A 17375-nucleotide genomic window follows, 5' to 3' on the forward strand; every position below is an offset into this window, starting at 1 on the left:
TCCAAAGTTATTACCTCTATTAGGTTCTCAGTTTACCATTGCAGGTATTTGAATACATAAATCAGAAACTGTTGCTTTCATTCAACAACTTTGTTGAAACGAAGGAAACTTTGGAGATTGAAAAGTAACCAGTTTGATCGACTTGCAGTTGCTACATGTATGGAAATAAGACCTCAGGATTATTTTAATCATTGACGGCTATGATAAGTGCTTTCTGATGGTCATTTGTTTCGCCTCATTCTGAATCTAGGTACCAGAACTGAAATGGCGTTAACAAACCTTTCCTATCGCTATTCACATTACAGGCCCATGTCTAAAAACATGGAATGCAGAAAAATGCGATCGATTCTTTCATTAAAATTTGATCACGTGTGATCTTTCACTGAACTTTGTTATAATTACATAATTCTGAGCAAGAACATTTGATTTGTCGTAAACATATATATGTTTCATTAAGAAAATAGCAATTGGACTGTTATGCTAAAACTGTATGTTTAGATTGACATTATTTTCGCATACCAGTCCCACTTTCGAAAGCGTTTTCCATCAAAAGATGGCAGATCATCTTCGGTGTGTTTATCTCCTATTTCCGTATTTTAACAGTGCAGTGAATAAGACAGTTTTGCAGGGTGGCCAGTTAATCGGGAATTTAAAAAGTAACCGGGAAACCGCAAAAAACTGGAATTCTACGGGAGAACCGGGACAAAATCAATAAACCTTAGTATACGGCTGTCGGACACTTTTTTTCCTCTGTTCGGGACCTAACACCACTGCGACCAGTAATTTGATCTACTGTAGTATATCCCGTGTCCTTAGTTTAGTGCATGTCGTATTACTCCATCACTATTGAGAAATGATGAAGTATTCGATTTTTTTTTACAGTTGTCATTCTCGCATTTATCGCAAGGATCCGACTCTAATTGAAAGGTACCGCTATTTATATCCTTCGGAGTGTTGAAACACCCTCCAAAGGCGCGCCCCTTTGTCAGTCAAAATTGGATTCCTTAGCAACAAAATTAAGGAATGACACCGATAATGACCATGCATCAGAGCCCTAGTCTTAACCACTTCAAATTAGAGAACAACGAATAGAAGATTAGGAATCACATAGATGAAGATTAACTAACTCATTTTCCCTTGTTTCAAGATCATCCTCGGTGGACAAAGCCGAGTCTTGTCACTATCAACAAGGCATAAAAAGTAACAATGTTCCTTGGATTACTGAAAAATCCTGTTCCCCTAGTTTGAAGTAGTCAGGACTAGGAATCGATGGTAGATCTTACATCCCGTAACGTACCACGAAAAGGTGATCTACCCACGTTGTCGGACACTTAAATTATAGGATGTACTTTTTTATGGTCGAACAGGTCTTTTTTCGACGAACATATTTTAAAGTTTACGAAATTAACTCAAGAATTTGCCATGATTTCTGGGAAATGCAGATTTCAGCTTTATCAATTTATGTGTTATTTTTTTCCAATTAGTCAGTGGCGTCCCGTAACCTCACTTTTTACCTGTTCACCAACTTTCAAAAACAGATTTAATGCCATATTCATACTCGAATCGGTTGAAATATACACTTAATCTTCTAGTTAACTCGATATCTATCCATTGCAAGCAATATGTTGATAATTGTTTATGTTTTGAGAGTTGGCGCCCAGGTAGATTGAGGTTAAGGCAACGACACTGCAATTAGTTCATTATTTAATTAACCAATTTCAAATCCAAAATTGAAAATTGTTTTAGATTAATTAGATTAATTTTCGGTGACTCTATTGCCTTGTTTAAACTAGGAGTTGTAACGTATTATGTTACAAGTTGTTTATAAGATACCAGAACAATTATGATACACTTTTCCTTTCTGAGGCATAATATCCCTGGATTTAAATAAAAAATTGCGGACTTTGAAATATTAAAAAGATTCGAGACATAGCACCATCTCAAGCGTGCAACAATTTTAAAGATTTCCGAATTTGTAAAAAAAATCGATTTCCAATATTGAAAAGAATGTGCAATATCGTGCATTTTCTATTTTTGAATGATCATGGATTTCGATAAAAAATATCATGATCTCAAAGGATCTGGACTAAGTATTTTCAAGATTCAAAACTAAGACATTGATGATGTGGCTTTAGTAATTCTGGGACTTAAAAAAAATAATTAAAATATATTAAATCGAGATCCCGGATTTGAAAAAAAAGATGGAGGGTGGTATACAAGACACGACCGCATTGTTGACGTTGGACTACGATTTTTTTTTCGATTTTCTAGCTTGTTGAGCTCATGAGTAATCTACGGTAGGGGAAAAATTCCGCTATCTGAGGGTAGTGTCAGAATGCGTGGGCGAGCTACTAGTTACGTTAAATTGACGATCAAATGCATTGTTTACAAAACCTGATGCGTCCTTCGAAAAAGTAATCGAGAATTCTTCCTTCTATGGCCCCTGATCATAAGGCGCCTAGACCCTGAGTGATGCCTCATAGCTTCGTCCAGCTCGACTGTCTGACTGAACAAGCGGAAGCGATTTGGCAGACCTGATGAAGATTTCAATTATTCTTCCTCTCTCTCCCCCCAGTGTTAAATGTTATGACCGAGCTCCGACTTGCTTCACTGCCGGGCTGGGACTGATGGTAGTGGTGGATGCGATTTGACAGAAGCATTTTGGAAAAGACATCCCTTTCCGCTGCTCTTCCTTTCCCTCCGACCAGCTCGACTATTTGGCAGCAACTGATAGTGGAAGCAATTTGGCAGAGCTTTTCGTAGAGGAAAATTTTGGCTGCTCTACCTCTTCCACTATTCTAACGTAATCAGTTTTCACCGAGCTCCGATCAGATCGACCACAACGTTGAATGATTGTGCGGCTTCGGCTTGTGTCGTTAGGGATCAACTTTCTGATGGCTGTGTTAGGGGTAAGCACCTTGCGGTCGAAGAAAATGTAAGAGAAATTTTAATATTTCCATATTTCTTCACTGTTAACTATTTAAATATTTAACAATTATAATGTGTGACTTACCACACAAATCTTATAACACTGGTGAATCGATCGACATACAAATCACCAAAATCCATTAAAGTCTGACCAATTTTCGTTGCATTCCCCTGAATTGGCACCCTTCCCGAAACACGTAGTCCTACGTCAAAAATTGGCATAGAAAAATGAAAAATGATCAGCTTGCAAAACACGAAGCAAAATTTACGTTGCACGACTTTAAAAAATAGATCCCGGATTTGTACAAATTTTTTATATTCAAAAGTATTAAAATAATAAAAAAAATTCGAAGCCATCAAGATCCTGAATTTGACAAGCTTTTTTAGGTCTAGAACAGTGGTGCTTATTAAATGGCCCGCGGACCACATGAGTGAGCAGAGTGCCGAGTGAGTTTGTGTGGCCCGCTGAATGCTTTCAGCCTTTGGCATGCAACTTTTTATCAAATTAAGATTCCCTTGGATTTCATATCGGAGTTCTCTTTTTGAGACTTCTTCTTTTTCATCCTCAGAATTATGTTTAGAATTCATTCTAAATTTTGTGAAAAATTTTTCTCGCAGTTTCAATTAAATTCCCGTTATAATTTGTATCACAATTTCTTTAAAATTTTCCTAAAATTCAGTTACAAATATGTTTTAATTATGTTGAATTCTCTAAAACTTCCATACACTATCCTCAGATGTCGTGAGTTTGAACTTCCTTGGAAGTTAAAGTCAAAACTACTGAAGTAGTTTATTAGATAGTTCAATAGATTTTTCTGCTTTAGTTTACTTAAATCTTTGGTTTTTATTAGTTAGGTAGGTTCCGATTCAACACATTGTAGTTTCATTTTTATACCTGTGATCTTGACTTTTATACCTAAGGGATGAGTACTTAAGGGGGTTAGATTTTGATGAGTTCTTTAGTGGGAATGAAACTGATAAAGGCTGCACATTGTAGTCGAAATACGTATCTGTCATGCATACCAAAATTAATTAGATGGAATTAAATGGAAGATAACCTTTTTTTTTGTTGTTTTATCAAAACTACTGCTAATAACCTCTCCTTGACGCTGTCCAAAATAATAAATTCTCTTAAGGATTCCTTTGGAATAGAATCAACTTCTGATAGAGATTCCATTTGAATAATTATCATAATTCTTTTGAAATTAGTGTCAGAATTCCTTACAAGTGCTTATAAGCATTGCTTTGGAACTCTTGTAAGAATTTATTTGGAGTTGTAGAATTTTGGATTTTTTTAATTATCCTCTCAATTCTCTTGGAGTTTTTCTCAGAGATTCTTTTAAAATTCTTCTCTACATTTTCTTACAACCCCATTAGAATGTTCTTCACATTTGCCATGTAATTCAACTTATTACTACCGTAAAACGGGCTATCTTTGATAATGCGGATAACTTTGATAGTATAATATAATGATTAAATTTACTCGCTGCAGTTGAAGTATAGAGGTATGAAATGTTTTTCCAATATATCCATCACAAATTCAATGTTGTCTTCTCATTGTTTATAATGTTTTCTGATTAAATACTCATTCAAAGTTTCATAGTTTTTGGACTTAATTGTTTGAGATTCACGCATGTTTTTCTATATTTATCGAGTTGATAATGAAAGTAGCCCCAAATCAAAATATTGATGTTTGGTCACAAGACTAAAAAAGTAGTGCAAATGCAATAATTTTCGTTAAACATATTACTAGCGAATAGACTCTAAGAACCACAGTACTTGTTTAAAAAAGTGAAATTTGAAAAACATGCATTGCAAAAAATATTTAGAATATACTTTAAAAAACTATCAATGTTACCCCGTTTTACGGTACCTTTAAATTAACCTAGTTTTTTTTCCTGAAGCTTTACTCACAAACCATTTCAGTTTCTTTTCAGAATTACTTTCTAGTCGCCTCGAAATTCCTTAAGAATACTTTCCAGAATTCCCTAGAAGTTCCCTAGAAGTTCAAGTCAAGACACATCCCAATTTTTTTTCAACCTCAATTTTTCTAAAAGAATTTCTTACTGCAATCTTTCACTTTTCAAAATTCAACCAATTCGTCATGGCGTTCAGCATAGCAGCCTTTGGATAATTTTCAGGATTTTGTAGCTCGGAAAACTTAAGGCCCAAACGCAATGTGGGCGGAAGCGGAACGGAAACAAGATGCCTAACTGAAGTCGATTTGATTCTAACTAGTTTTCAATCCGACAAGTAGGCTTACTCAGATCGGGCTTTTCCGCTGCCGTTCCGCTTGCGCTGTCATTGCGTTTGGGCCTTTAATGAGGCCTTGGAAATCTTTTGAGATTTTTTTTATGATTTGTGATCTTAATGTTTTTTCAAGATGATCATTGATGCAATGAATTATGACGAAAGTGGCTGAATAAAAGAATCTTTGAATTGCTTTAACTTTTCTCCCTTGGCTATTTTCACCATCCCTTACTACGGTCAAAGAAAGGAACAGTAACTTCATGCAAACGGCTGATCCAGAAAGTGTTTACTCTGATGATTGAAAAATCAACATCGATTTTTTCTTCCTCTAATCATTTTATATTCAGCGTGTTCGTTTATACCAGTTTAATCTGGAATAAAATGGCATAATTTCTGACTACGTTTTGAAATGGCCGTTTGTTTTACAGTTCATCCTGCTTAATACGAACTGTTGTTTTAAAGCTCATAACATTTTTTTACAAACTAGTTTTTTTTTGTATTTACGCATATGCAGGAATTTCATCTATTAATCTCAGGATTCATTCGATATTCTAATTGAGTAACTACAGTTTTGCAAACATGCTTCATGCTATTTGGGCCAAATTGTTTAAATAAAAAATGTACATATTCTTCTTCTTTTTTTCTTTGGCTATTATGCCTCAACTAGAACTTCACGCTTGCTCTCAACTGAGGGGTTTAGAGGCAAAGGGGTGCAATTGGTTGGTTGGTTGGTTGTCTTTATTAAGAAGATTTTCAGCCAGACGCTGGTTCATCTCCGTAAGGTGCAATTGATTTTGATTGATAGTCTTCATCGACTTTGAACTTCGTTAATAACTCAGCGGCAACAATATTCCTTGATGCGATTGATATCCTGCATGACAGATGATAGCTTGCTTTATCAAACTATGTAGCGGAAATAGTGTGAAATTGGTTGGTCGTGATTATCAAAAGAGAAAGTCGATGAAGAGAATCGATCAAAATCGCTTGTACCCTTTTGCCTCTGACCCCCTCTTAGTGTTCTTTGAGCACTTCCACTGTTGTTAATCGAGAGCTTTCCTAACCTGCACCATTTATACATTCGTGGATATTGTGTTGCAAGCACAATCATACCCTATTCCCAAGGAAGTCGAGAAGTTTTCCAACTCGAAAATTCTTTGACTGGACCGGAATGAGAACACAGACATCTCCAGCATGGAATTAATTTTAGCTGTGCTCTTTTATCCACAGATCTAAGGGAGGTTCTAAAAGCTGTAATGTAATACATATCTACCACATATAATAACAATCCCAGCAGTGAAAGATTTTGCAACGAAGAGAAGCGATCAATGAGATGTATTGAAATGTTATATACAAAGATACTGTATTCGTTGAATTAGCTCAGTAAATCACAGACCAAAGGGCGATTCAAATTTTGCACACACTATTTAGAGAGATTGGTGGTTTTAGATTTCAGGACGGCACATATAATATGTATTAGAAGGGAGATGATAAAATTGATATGTATGCGGACTTCATTATTGAATCACCCTTTATGATAATATTATAAGTGACCAAGAAATCGATATTCGACACCGTTTTTGCATAAAGTAACAGTTTTTGAGAAATTTGAGACCCCAACAATAGAAGACACATGGTTCCTGAGAATTTTCGGATTCCTTGGGTCATTGACTTGAAACTTTAGTATCCCTAGAAATTCCGATATATCATGTATCATGTTCCACGAAGTTCCACGCATGAATCTAAACGTGGAGTACTTTTTGATATCCTTTGGCCCATTTGATTGCAAAAACAAAAGTTTTTTTTTTGTGATGATGAAACGAAAAAAGCGCTTTTTTAAACTAAAACTCAATCATAAATTCGATGAAACTCTCACAAATCCGATGCAAACCAACACCACCATCAGAGACGTGGTGTTAGTTTACGTGGTAATACTAAGAGCTAACCAACAGATTCCAAATTGGTAACCATGTTCCCAAACTTGGCACATTAATGGCGGCAAACTCCAACCCGGATTAACTTTTAATACCGTTCCTGTTTGGAAAATGTGCTGAATGTTTGTTAATGATTGTATTAATTAACACCAACGTCGATACCAAATCAACCTGACATTTGAGATCGGGATTTAATTCGAGTATAAAATTGTCGTTCCTCTTGAATGCTGGGAAATCAGACTATCGAAAAACGATGTTTTCTTGTTTGTAATCACCCAATGATGCGCTATACAGTGCACTATACGTTAGGTTTAACGTATAAACAAAATCAAAATAAAACATTTTTCGTTAGTTATTTCCAGCTTCCAATTGGAACGACAATACCGGTTGATGGTTAAGCGAACCCCACACGTATCAATATATTGACGTGAAGGGGAATTATTGACAATAATATTGATGATGTGAATACAGAATTATTGTCAATACCGATGTATTGACTTCAATATAGAATGTATTGACAATACGATTATTGTCAATAAAAGCAAACGCTTAGGGTCCACTTTACCGCTATAAACATGTTTCAATTCGACAGATTGTACAAATACAACGTTGTGCGAATACAGCGCATTTTGTCTGACGTTAAGTTTTACATACATATCGAAAGAAAAATCAATTGGCCCTTGTCGGAATTTTCGGTTTTCTTCTTTACTATAAATTGTATTGGTACAAAAATAATTCATTTTTTATAAAACCGCTTTAAAGCAGCCAAGCTGTACTTGTACCTGTCTTGAAACTGGTATAATGCAACGAATATTTTCCGTGTAAAAAGCTTACTTTCCACCGCCAGGTGGTACTCTAAAGTACATCGATTTTTTTACATTTCGAAGCAGAGATAAGCTTCCTTTCTTTGCTACGGTGCTAAGATTGGCCCGCACTTTACGTAGAAACTTGTGTTTATTTTCGTTTTAAAGTTATTTATTTTTTTTTTAAATTTTCAAGTTTTGGGTTTTTGCTCAATACTTATATGATCTTTGATTTGACTCATTGGTGGTGGAGATTCGCACGACTCGCGGAATAGGTCAGATGATAAGATTTGCATTTATTAAAGATTTTGAAAAGCTAAGAAGGCAAAATTGTGTTGACAAAATCTAACGGGTAATGCCGATATAAATATATATATATATATATATATATACACACATTAAATGCAAAAGGGAGGGATGGGACCACCAGGGCACCGGATTGAAGCGATTTGGATGGGGAGAGTGGAATTGCCAAGTCCCTGTCATTAACATTTCGTGAATTGACGGCGGGCTCTTCTCCCCACTCATTGGGACGTTCCCTCGTATGATGGCTTGTTCTACATCGGGTTGTAGGATTTTATCATTGGAAGGCGATTCTCCTGATCCCGCGGATTGCGTGTAAGTGTATCTGCTTACGGGTCCGCCCCTCCGTTTTTGGCCCTTCTTACAATGGTAAATTGAATACAACCAGATATCGTACTTGATCAAGTCATACTTGGAGGATGATCCACTGTCTAATGGCTGTGCCTTGCAACAATGAGTGGTATCCTTTACATACATACATACAATACTTATATGATCTTTGAAATCGGTCCAGTGCACTATGGGCAAAAATGGGTCAAAAATTACCCAAAATTCAATATCTCAACAGCACGCTGAATTCCGGCCATGAAAAACGACTTTTCCGAAAGGAAATTGTCCGGGGAATCGATTGCACGTGGTCTCATAGACCGGAGAGCCTTGTAGGTATGTGTTTTGGACCATTTTACCCCATTTTCCCCTACTTTTTGGAGGAAATGTTTTTTCACAGCTCTATTTTTCGTAAAACATAAGCTTTTTATGCATGGTTTTAGAATACAATGTCATTAAACAACAGTTCATGAGATATTAGGGGAATACGGGGTACACTTTATAGGGGAGTAAGGGGTATAAGTGAAAATACAATCAATGGTTTTTAGTACAAAATCAATTTTTTGTAATATCATAATATTTTTTTCTGAAAAAAAAACTTCAATTAACTTTCATTTGATATTTTGAGATCCGTCATCGGTCAAACAGTTCAAAAGTTATAAATTTAAAAAAAAATCGAAAAAAAATTTTTTTTTGGCCGTTCTAATATATAAATAGTCACCCTAATGACAAAATAAAAAATACGGGTCTAATATGTTGCGATAAGGAACAAAACTACCATTCTGAGAACCACTATATCGTTTTGCTGTATACAGACAAAAAAGTGAAAACTCTTTTTAAACAGATAGCAGTAAATTAAAACTTATTTAACCCCAATTAACCTTAAAATTTCGAAAAAAAAATCTTATTATTGCAGGCAACCTTTGGGGTCATTCAAACAATCGCATCGTTCAACATTTTTATGAATTAAAATAAATTTAGCGAGGGTTCACTTTCACCCCTTACTCCCCTTTAAAGTGTACCCCTATTCCCCTAATATTTCATGCACTGTTGTTTAAAGACATAGTATTCTAAAACCACGCATAAAGTGCTTATGTTTTACGAAAAATAGAGCTGTGAAAAAACATTTCCTCCAAAAAGTAGGGGGAAATGGGGTAAAATGTTCCAAAACACATACCTACAAACCTCTCCGGTCTATGGGACCACGTGCAATCGATTCCCCGGACGATTTCCCTTCGGAAAAGTCGTTTTTCATGGCCGGAATTCAGCGTGCTGTTGAGATATTGAATTTTGGGTAATTTTGGACCCATTTTTGCCCATAGTGCAGTGGTTTAAAAGTTATGAATTTTTGAAAAAAGTAATTAAAAAAAAATCGTTTTTTGGATCACCCTAACATGGAAATGGTCACCCTAATGACAAAAAAATACGGGTCTAATATTTTATGATAAAGAACCAAACTACAGTTTTTTTTTTTGCGAGATTCTGAGAACCCCTATATCGTTTTGCTATGGAATGGCTGTATATTCAATATATTAAATATATTAAAAAATGTCAAAGACGGCTTTTTTAAAAAATAATAAGATGGCCGAATTTTAGAATGTGAACGAACATTTATGCACAGTTTCATACAAATCGGAGAAGGTCGAGTTTTTCCGATTCGTCTTTTGGCGTGGAACTGCTCAACGCGAACATGGTGAATAATGAACAAAACGACGGCTTTTGATTCTTTGAAAAAAAAAATCCAAATGTGGTTCAACTTTCTTGATCCTAATAAGATTTTAAATTCAGGTAAATTCAACATAAACTTTTACAATCGTATGACCAAGTTGTCTGAATTTCTAATCTTGAATCGATCTAATGGGTAGTGCTACATAACCCTGAATGCCACTTCCCCGAATGAGTGGGAAGCGGGGAAGTGACATTCACGGTAATGTAGCACAATCATTTGGGAGAAAAGGTGCAAATCAATCCAAATCTTCCGAGCATCGTAAAATTGAACAATTGTCAATGAAAATTTGCTAGATTAATAGACGTTAATTTAAGTTGACAAACATCTACATTTTGATGATAACGAACGATTTGGTTGACGTTTTCTTTAATTCACGCCTATTATAGTTCACTTGTTTGCTAACTATAATCGTCTAAAGAAAAATCCTGGTTGTGTACCACCGAGTAAAATTTTTGCCTTATATACGAATAAAGACATTTAATTTTTTGGATTGTTTTTTTAATTGCTTCAGGCGAAAATCTCCCGTTCAAGAAAACAAGGGAAAAATCCCAACGAAGAGCAACTTCCCCTTGGGGAACCACAGTTAACTGTAACTATGGTTCCCCATGGGAAAGTTGCTCCTCGTTGCATAACTTCATCCATTCAATTAATTACTCCTCACAACGGAAATCTTGACCTCGATATATCGATCCAAGTTTCGATTTCTGAAGTTCAGACTTCGGATGTCCGGTGTCGGTTAACTTGTCCACTTGCCTGCCTGCCTGCCTGTTAAATACGTACACTTGGGTATATAATGTGATATTGGGGGGTGCCTTTTCCCCGCGATATCCTTCGGGTGCCAGTTTCGTGTGACGACGACAGTCGTAATAGGTTTATCATAGCTTGGCGGAATTTGTCCCTGCAGAACGCCTAGAAGAGGGAGGAACACGTTGTCCGCTAACGACGGACGGACCACACATTTGGATGGTCTTGTGTGGATGGCATAATCTAATTATACTGAAAGGGAAATGCTCAAGCTCTAGAAGCTTCAATCGAGGTAACCTACTCACGTTTTTCCGTTTCTTCCGTGGATGGAAAAAAAATGGAGGACACAAGATTGGGAAATTGGGTGAGGAGGTGGAAGTGGTTGGAAAACTACCTGTGAAGAAACCTCACGAAAGTCAGGTGACTGCTAGTCGCGATGAAAATCTGGCGTGACGTACGTACGGTTACCAGGGCTAAAATGGGGAGTTGGATTGGGCACTTTTTGGCTTCGGAGACGGCTGGGCCTGGATGTGACCCTGGACGGGGTCGAATCGATCCATTGATTAGGATACCAGAAGCCTATAAAAGAGTGCAACAACCGACGACAGCTTTTAGTCTGGTTACTGTGGTTCCTAGATCCTGACAATTGCTGGTGGTTGGTCTCGGTCTGCCTGTGTGTGGTTGGTAGTATGGATCCTTGAAGTGATTTTCCACTACTGGGAGATCAGTTCGAGGATCGAGGATGTCGGACAAGTGAGTGTATGCGCGCTGCTGAGACGAGCGAGGAAGGGAGGTAGGTGGCAAATGGATGATCATCGCCTCAACTGCAACTGTGTAGGACAAAACTGGTTGCGAGTTTAGTGTTCGCGTGACCAGCACCGAGCGTGATCATCATAGTGCGGAGTGTGTTTGTGGGGGAGGAGTGATCTCACTGCACGCGCGATCTTACGACTTACGATGGGAACGAACGGAGATCGATGATAGTGGAATTCTAAAAAATAGCAATCATCCGTTGATAGTGAACAAGTGATCTTTAACTGACGAAGATTTTTCCATATTTTTTCATTTTCTTCCCGGCCCCTGTCGTCGCAAATGAAGTGAACGGATGAGAAGATTTGAGGCAGAATTTGTCGTTTGTCGAAATCAGAATTAACGTGAAAAAATAGTACATAAAACAGTGATATATGATCAGCGGAACAGGCCGTTGCGGCAAAGTTCAGTGGAATAACAGCAGCAGCCGTCGCCACCAGCAGCACCGCCGCCATCGTTGCCGTCGCCAGGAGCAGGAGCAGGCGAAACTTCGGATAACCAGAACCAGGACCGTTGTTAGCCGGTCCGTCTCCGCCTTCGCCAGTTGCCACAGTGGCGGTCGCAGTCGTTGCAGCTTATAACGACCGCATCCGCTAGACGAGCGACGACAACGACTTAGCGCGATCATCGTTCGTTTTCTTCGTCCTTTGTCACACTCACAGTCTAAGTCCCGTCTAAGTCTTTTGTTTCCTCATCGTTCCTCGTTTTAACTTGTTTAATCAACTACATCTGCCCTGCATGCGTGGCTAATTTCTGTCCTTCTGAGTTTCGCTGCTTAATTTGATTTGAGCCTGGAAGAAACCACCCACGAAAAGCAAAAAAAAAAGAAAGGCGTGCGGGGTGTCATTGCAGGGTGTGCCGGCCAAGGAATATCGTGTGAAGCAACCGAGTAAGCCGAAAGAAGTAATAATCAAATTATTCAGTGTTCAGCCCCGGTGGTGGTTCTCCGGTGTGCGCTGTGGTAGTTATTTGTGATAATACAAAAACACGGGACAGTCGCGCTCCGAACGTGAGTCCGGTGCGGTACCCATTCCCGTTCGGACGACGACCAACGGCGCAGACCAGCAGCAGGAGCAGGAGCCAAGATCTCCCGGCAACGATCGCCGTCAAAGTGTGACCACCCTCACACTCAACTCAACACACGACACATCCAACCATGGAGTGCTGTCTGTCCGAGGAGGCCAAAGAGCAGAAGCGTATCAATCAGGAGATTGAGCGGCAGCTGCGACGAGACAAGCGAGATGCCAGACGAGAGCTGAAGCTATTACTATTAGGTAAGTGGCTTGTTTTCTCTATTGAAATTGGTAATTTATAAAAAAAAACGCAACTCGCGGTAGTTGAATGCCTTTCGATTCGTTGGAAGATGTTGTAATTGGTTCGATCTGATTAGCATTGATACGGGTGGTAGTGGAATGGCTGCATTTGTCACTTTCTATCTTTCCATCACGATGCAAGTTGATCTTCCTAAACTACGAACTAGGGATTTTGAAGCAGGTAATTAAATAATTCTTAACTGTGTAATGGATGATTTGATTACCTGAAAGGCCAGGTAAATTAACTGGAACATAATACAATACATTTTCGTAGTATGTTGGTAATTGAAATTGTCAGAGTAGACATACCGTAAGGATATTCGCCGTAAGTGTCATGACAATTTTTTTTTTAACTAAATACAAGTTTTGTGATCGTGAAGTGGTTCAATGACAGCGACTGAAATACAAGGATACGGCAGTGTAAAAATGAAAATAGTTAATTTTGATGACGATACGAATCAAACGACCATTTCTTTCGCAAGCTACCGATCAAAAGATCATGTGAGGACTCTACTACCGGTAAAAGAAATGGCATTCGATTTACTCATACATCTAACTCTCGTATGATTTATTGCTCACCATAAGCTCCTCAGTGCAATGGAGTAATTTAAAACCAATAACGTGAAATTCAATTCCGGACTTTTTGATGAAATTTAACGTTTTGAAACTTGTAGAAAAATATCGCTGTCGTGAGTGTCAAAGTGATGGGTTAAATTAAGGATTTAATAATTTCACTGTTACTTGATTTCAAAATGTGAGTTTTACGATGACAGTTTTATCAAATTAACCCAGTGTTCAAAATCATTAGGTCTTAATCCGGCACGAATGCTAAAATCATGGTAAAGTGTCGTTAATAAATAATAATAACACGGTGTCTTGGAAAGAAGAAAACCATACTTTGAGAAATAAAACAGTGTTCCAGAAACACCCACCAATCAAAAGCTTAGGTACCGTAAAACGGGGTATCTTTGATAATGCGGGTAGCTTTGATAGTATAATGTAAAGATTAAATTTAGTCGCTGCGCTTTTTCCAAACTAGAAACATTGGTTCGATATTGTAGCTTAGGGTATTTCCGTTGATTTCATATACAGTTTTTATATAGTATGTGTTACATATTTTACAAACATATTAAAATACAATTTTCGTGTTTTCGCCTGTTTGAAAAAGCACTCAAACAATTTTTCGCAAATGTAATCGAACTTTTTTATTTAATTAAGTTCCAGTGCAATAAAATTGATGAAATTTTGGATTTCGGTTCCATTATATATTTTAGGTAAATACATAATGGAACCGAAATCCAACATTTCATCCCCTAAACAATCCAATTTAATTAATGTAGATCCATATTTGGTTTCCTGATTTTTAGTGTAAATCATGTCCAAAAAAATGTTTAAGTCCAAAAAATGACATCCGATAGAATGCTATAGAACTCAGGGCTGCTACCAGCCCTGGTCACTATTTTGAAGCCAGTCACTAAAAAGTCACTTTTTACACCAACAGTCACTATTTGCCTAGAACTAAAATAGAGTGAAATTTAAAAATATCGACAAAATGATTGAGTACTTGGCACTAAGAAAGTCTACACTAATTTTAACAAAACATACATATCTGTTAAAAATTAAAAAATTTAACTAGGGTGACCAGTGAACCGCAAAACTTTAGAACACCAGGAAAACTATTGGGAAATGCCTACAATTTCGATTAAAAATCGGGGAAAATAAACCTCCTTTCCCAGAAAATAAATTGTAAACCTTGGAAACTTTCCAAAGGTATTTGTTTGTGATAGATTTTCAAAAGTCTTTCAATGATGATTAAGAACTTTAAAAAATCCAAAGTAAGTTTTAAGAGAATATTAAAGGATTCTAGGGATGACACCAATATATATCAGAGAAGAATACCGAAGTACAGACTACGAAAGTCTCATGTAAAATTAAGTGCTCTGAGGACCGATTTCTTAATTCGCTTAAATCTTAAGCCAGGTGTTCCTATATAGTTAAACTTGGCTTGGTCGCTTTTGATTATTGTTTAAATTATTAGAGACACAAAATTCAGCTCCGAAACAATATTGGAAATAATTCTAATATAATTGAGAGTGCATTTTAACGAGAGTTCTGAGAAGAATTCTATGATAATTAGATGAGGATTCTAGGTCCAATTCTAATAAGAACTCAAAATTAGTTCTGAAATGTTGCCTCTGACGAAAATTCAATGAAATTCCTGTGAACCCCAACGATGGTCTCTGCGGATAGTTCTAAAAAAATTCTGGATGGATTTCTGACGATACTTCCAAGAGAATTCTAAATTCCGAGAAGAATTCCAATGGAATTGAATTTTGAGGGTTCAATCTCGAAGGAATTCTGAGAAGAGTTACAAAGTTTGTGATGGATTTTTGTTTTGAGAAGTCTGAGGAAATACCATGGGGATTCTAAGGAGAATACGAATTGAATTTCCAATTGAATGCAAGGGAGAAGTCCAAGATTATTCTAAGCAGAAATTTATGAAACTTCTGAGGTTAATTGCATGGAAATTCTAAGGATGGATTTATGGAAGGAGCCATCAGCCAAATAATCTACTTTAACTAATCATGTGTTATTACTTCATGCGTGAATTTAACGATTTACATAGTCGGAGATGCTTAACGTCAAATATCAGACTTATAGTGGAGATTGTATACGATAGATGAGGAGATTCAATTATAGAGTTGATAGTTCCGTTATAGTACGACAGTGTAAATATTGCATTTAAAAAGTAAAAAGCGAGCAAATGAAAATTTTGAGGAACGTACGAATCAGGTAGGGGAAATGACGGCTTCGGCATGACATACTATTTTCGGCAACCCAAATTGAAACACTATTTTCACTGGATTTTCTTACGAAAACACTTCGCTGAATGCATGCAAACGATTCTTTATGATTTCAGCTTCAATTTTACTATATTTTTACCACTGAGAAAAATCAATCTAGCAGGGTTTTCTTGAAATGAAACACACGCACTACAAATTGTAGCTGATTTCGAGTTGCCGATAATAGAACAGCAGATTTACATGCAGTTCAAATGGAACGGTTGCCGAAGAAAAACTGGTTGCCGACAATACTCGCTCTCACTAGAGAAGATTGGAGCTTTGTAAAAGCGTTTCAAAACAGTTTTCGACATTTCTTTCGACTGAAATTGTTAGAGCAGCTGGCAGCAAAAGATTGTAAACAAACCAATACTGCATATGTGTGCGTTCCATAGAGAAAAAGGCTATAGAAAGAAGGTCGCTGCTTAGGTTGCCGAGAATACGTAAATTCCCCTAGTTGTTTACGTCAGACGGCGACTTGAGTGTGAAACAATCGATAGAACTGTTTCCGCACATCGGAGGTACATGAGCAAATCGGCGATCATCCCTTTTGCCAATGGTAGACAGGGGGAAACACCCCTCACCATCGCTCATTAACGGATGAGCTTGGCAAAGGAGATGCTTTACCCTATTCGTACCTTCCTCAAAATTGTCATTTCTTCGCTTTCTACTTTCTATATACAAATTTCACACTGCCGTACTATAGTGGAACTGTCAACTCTTTACTATCATCTCCTCATCTATCGTATAAAAGTCCACATTAATTCTGATATTTGATGTTAAGCATTTCCAACTACGAAAATAATCTATTTCCATGAATTTTGTTGATTGTTCTGCAAAGAATTTCAAGAATGCAATATTATTTTTGTAAAAGCTTATTTGCCTCTAAGTTTAGGAGAAGGGGAAATATTCTAAAAGTGTTCTTGAGATCATTCTGAAGCAATTCTGTAAAAAATTCACAGCAAATTATCAAAGTTGTCTACATTACTTACCTTACCAATCAGGGTAAGGCCTTGTTGTCCTCTGCTGTCTGAAGAAGTCGTCTCCACTCTACTCGATCCATGGCCACAGTTCGCCAGCCTCGTAGTCTGCGAAGGGTCCGCAGGTCGCCTTCTACTTGGTCGATCCACCTTGCCCGCTGCGCGCCTCTTCTTCTTGTTCCTGCTGGGTCGCTTTCTAGAACCATTTTCACTGGGTCGGCGTGCGGCATTCTTACGACGTGCCCAGCCCACCGTAGTCGCCCAATTTTTGCAATGTGGACGATGGATGGTTCTCCCAGCAGCTGGTGTAATTCGTGGTTCATTCGCCTCCTCCAAGTTCCGTCATCCATCTGCACTCCACCGTAGATGGTATGTAACACCTTTCGTTCGAAAACACCAAGGGCGCATTGGTCCTCC

At 37.5% G+C, this 17375-nt stretch overlaps 1 protein-coding gene across 9 annotated transcripts in view; it reads left to right on the forward strand.

Annotated features, from left to right (window-relative positions):
• Window positions 1-17375, forward strand: part of LOC135702223 (guanine nucleotide-binding protein G(q) subunit alpha) — a 100063-nt gene that overhangs the window by 25755 nt on the left and 56933 nt on the right. For 8 of the 9 annotated variants that reach the window (XM_065223258.1, XM_065223265.1, XM_065223263.1 and 5 more), the window contains exon 2: window positions 12114-13099. In XM_065223258.1, the coding sequence (XP_065079330.1) occupies window positions 12982-13099 (118 nt within the window). In that variant the 5' untranslated portion in view covers window positions 12114-12981. Of the gene's footprint in view, window positions 1-11675; window positions 11696-12113; window positions 13100-17375 lie in introns of those variants that run through there. The other variant, XM_065223261.1, reaches the window with a different exon arrangement.

Source organism: Ochlerotatus camptorhynchus, unplaced genomic scaffold (genome assembly GCF_037179485.1).
Source record: "Ochlerotatus camptorhynchus isolate MF236.1 unplaced genomic scaffold, CSIRO-AGI_Acam_v1.1 ptg000188l, whole genome shotgun sequence".
Taxonomy (NCBI): Eukaryota; Metazoa; Arthropoda; class Insecta; order Diptera; family Culicidae; genus Ochlerotatus; species Ochlerotatus camptorhynchus.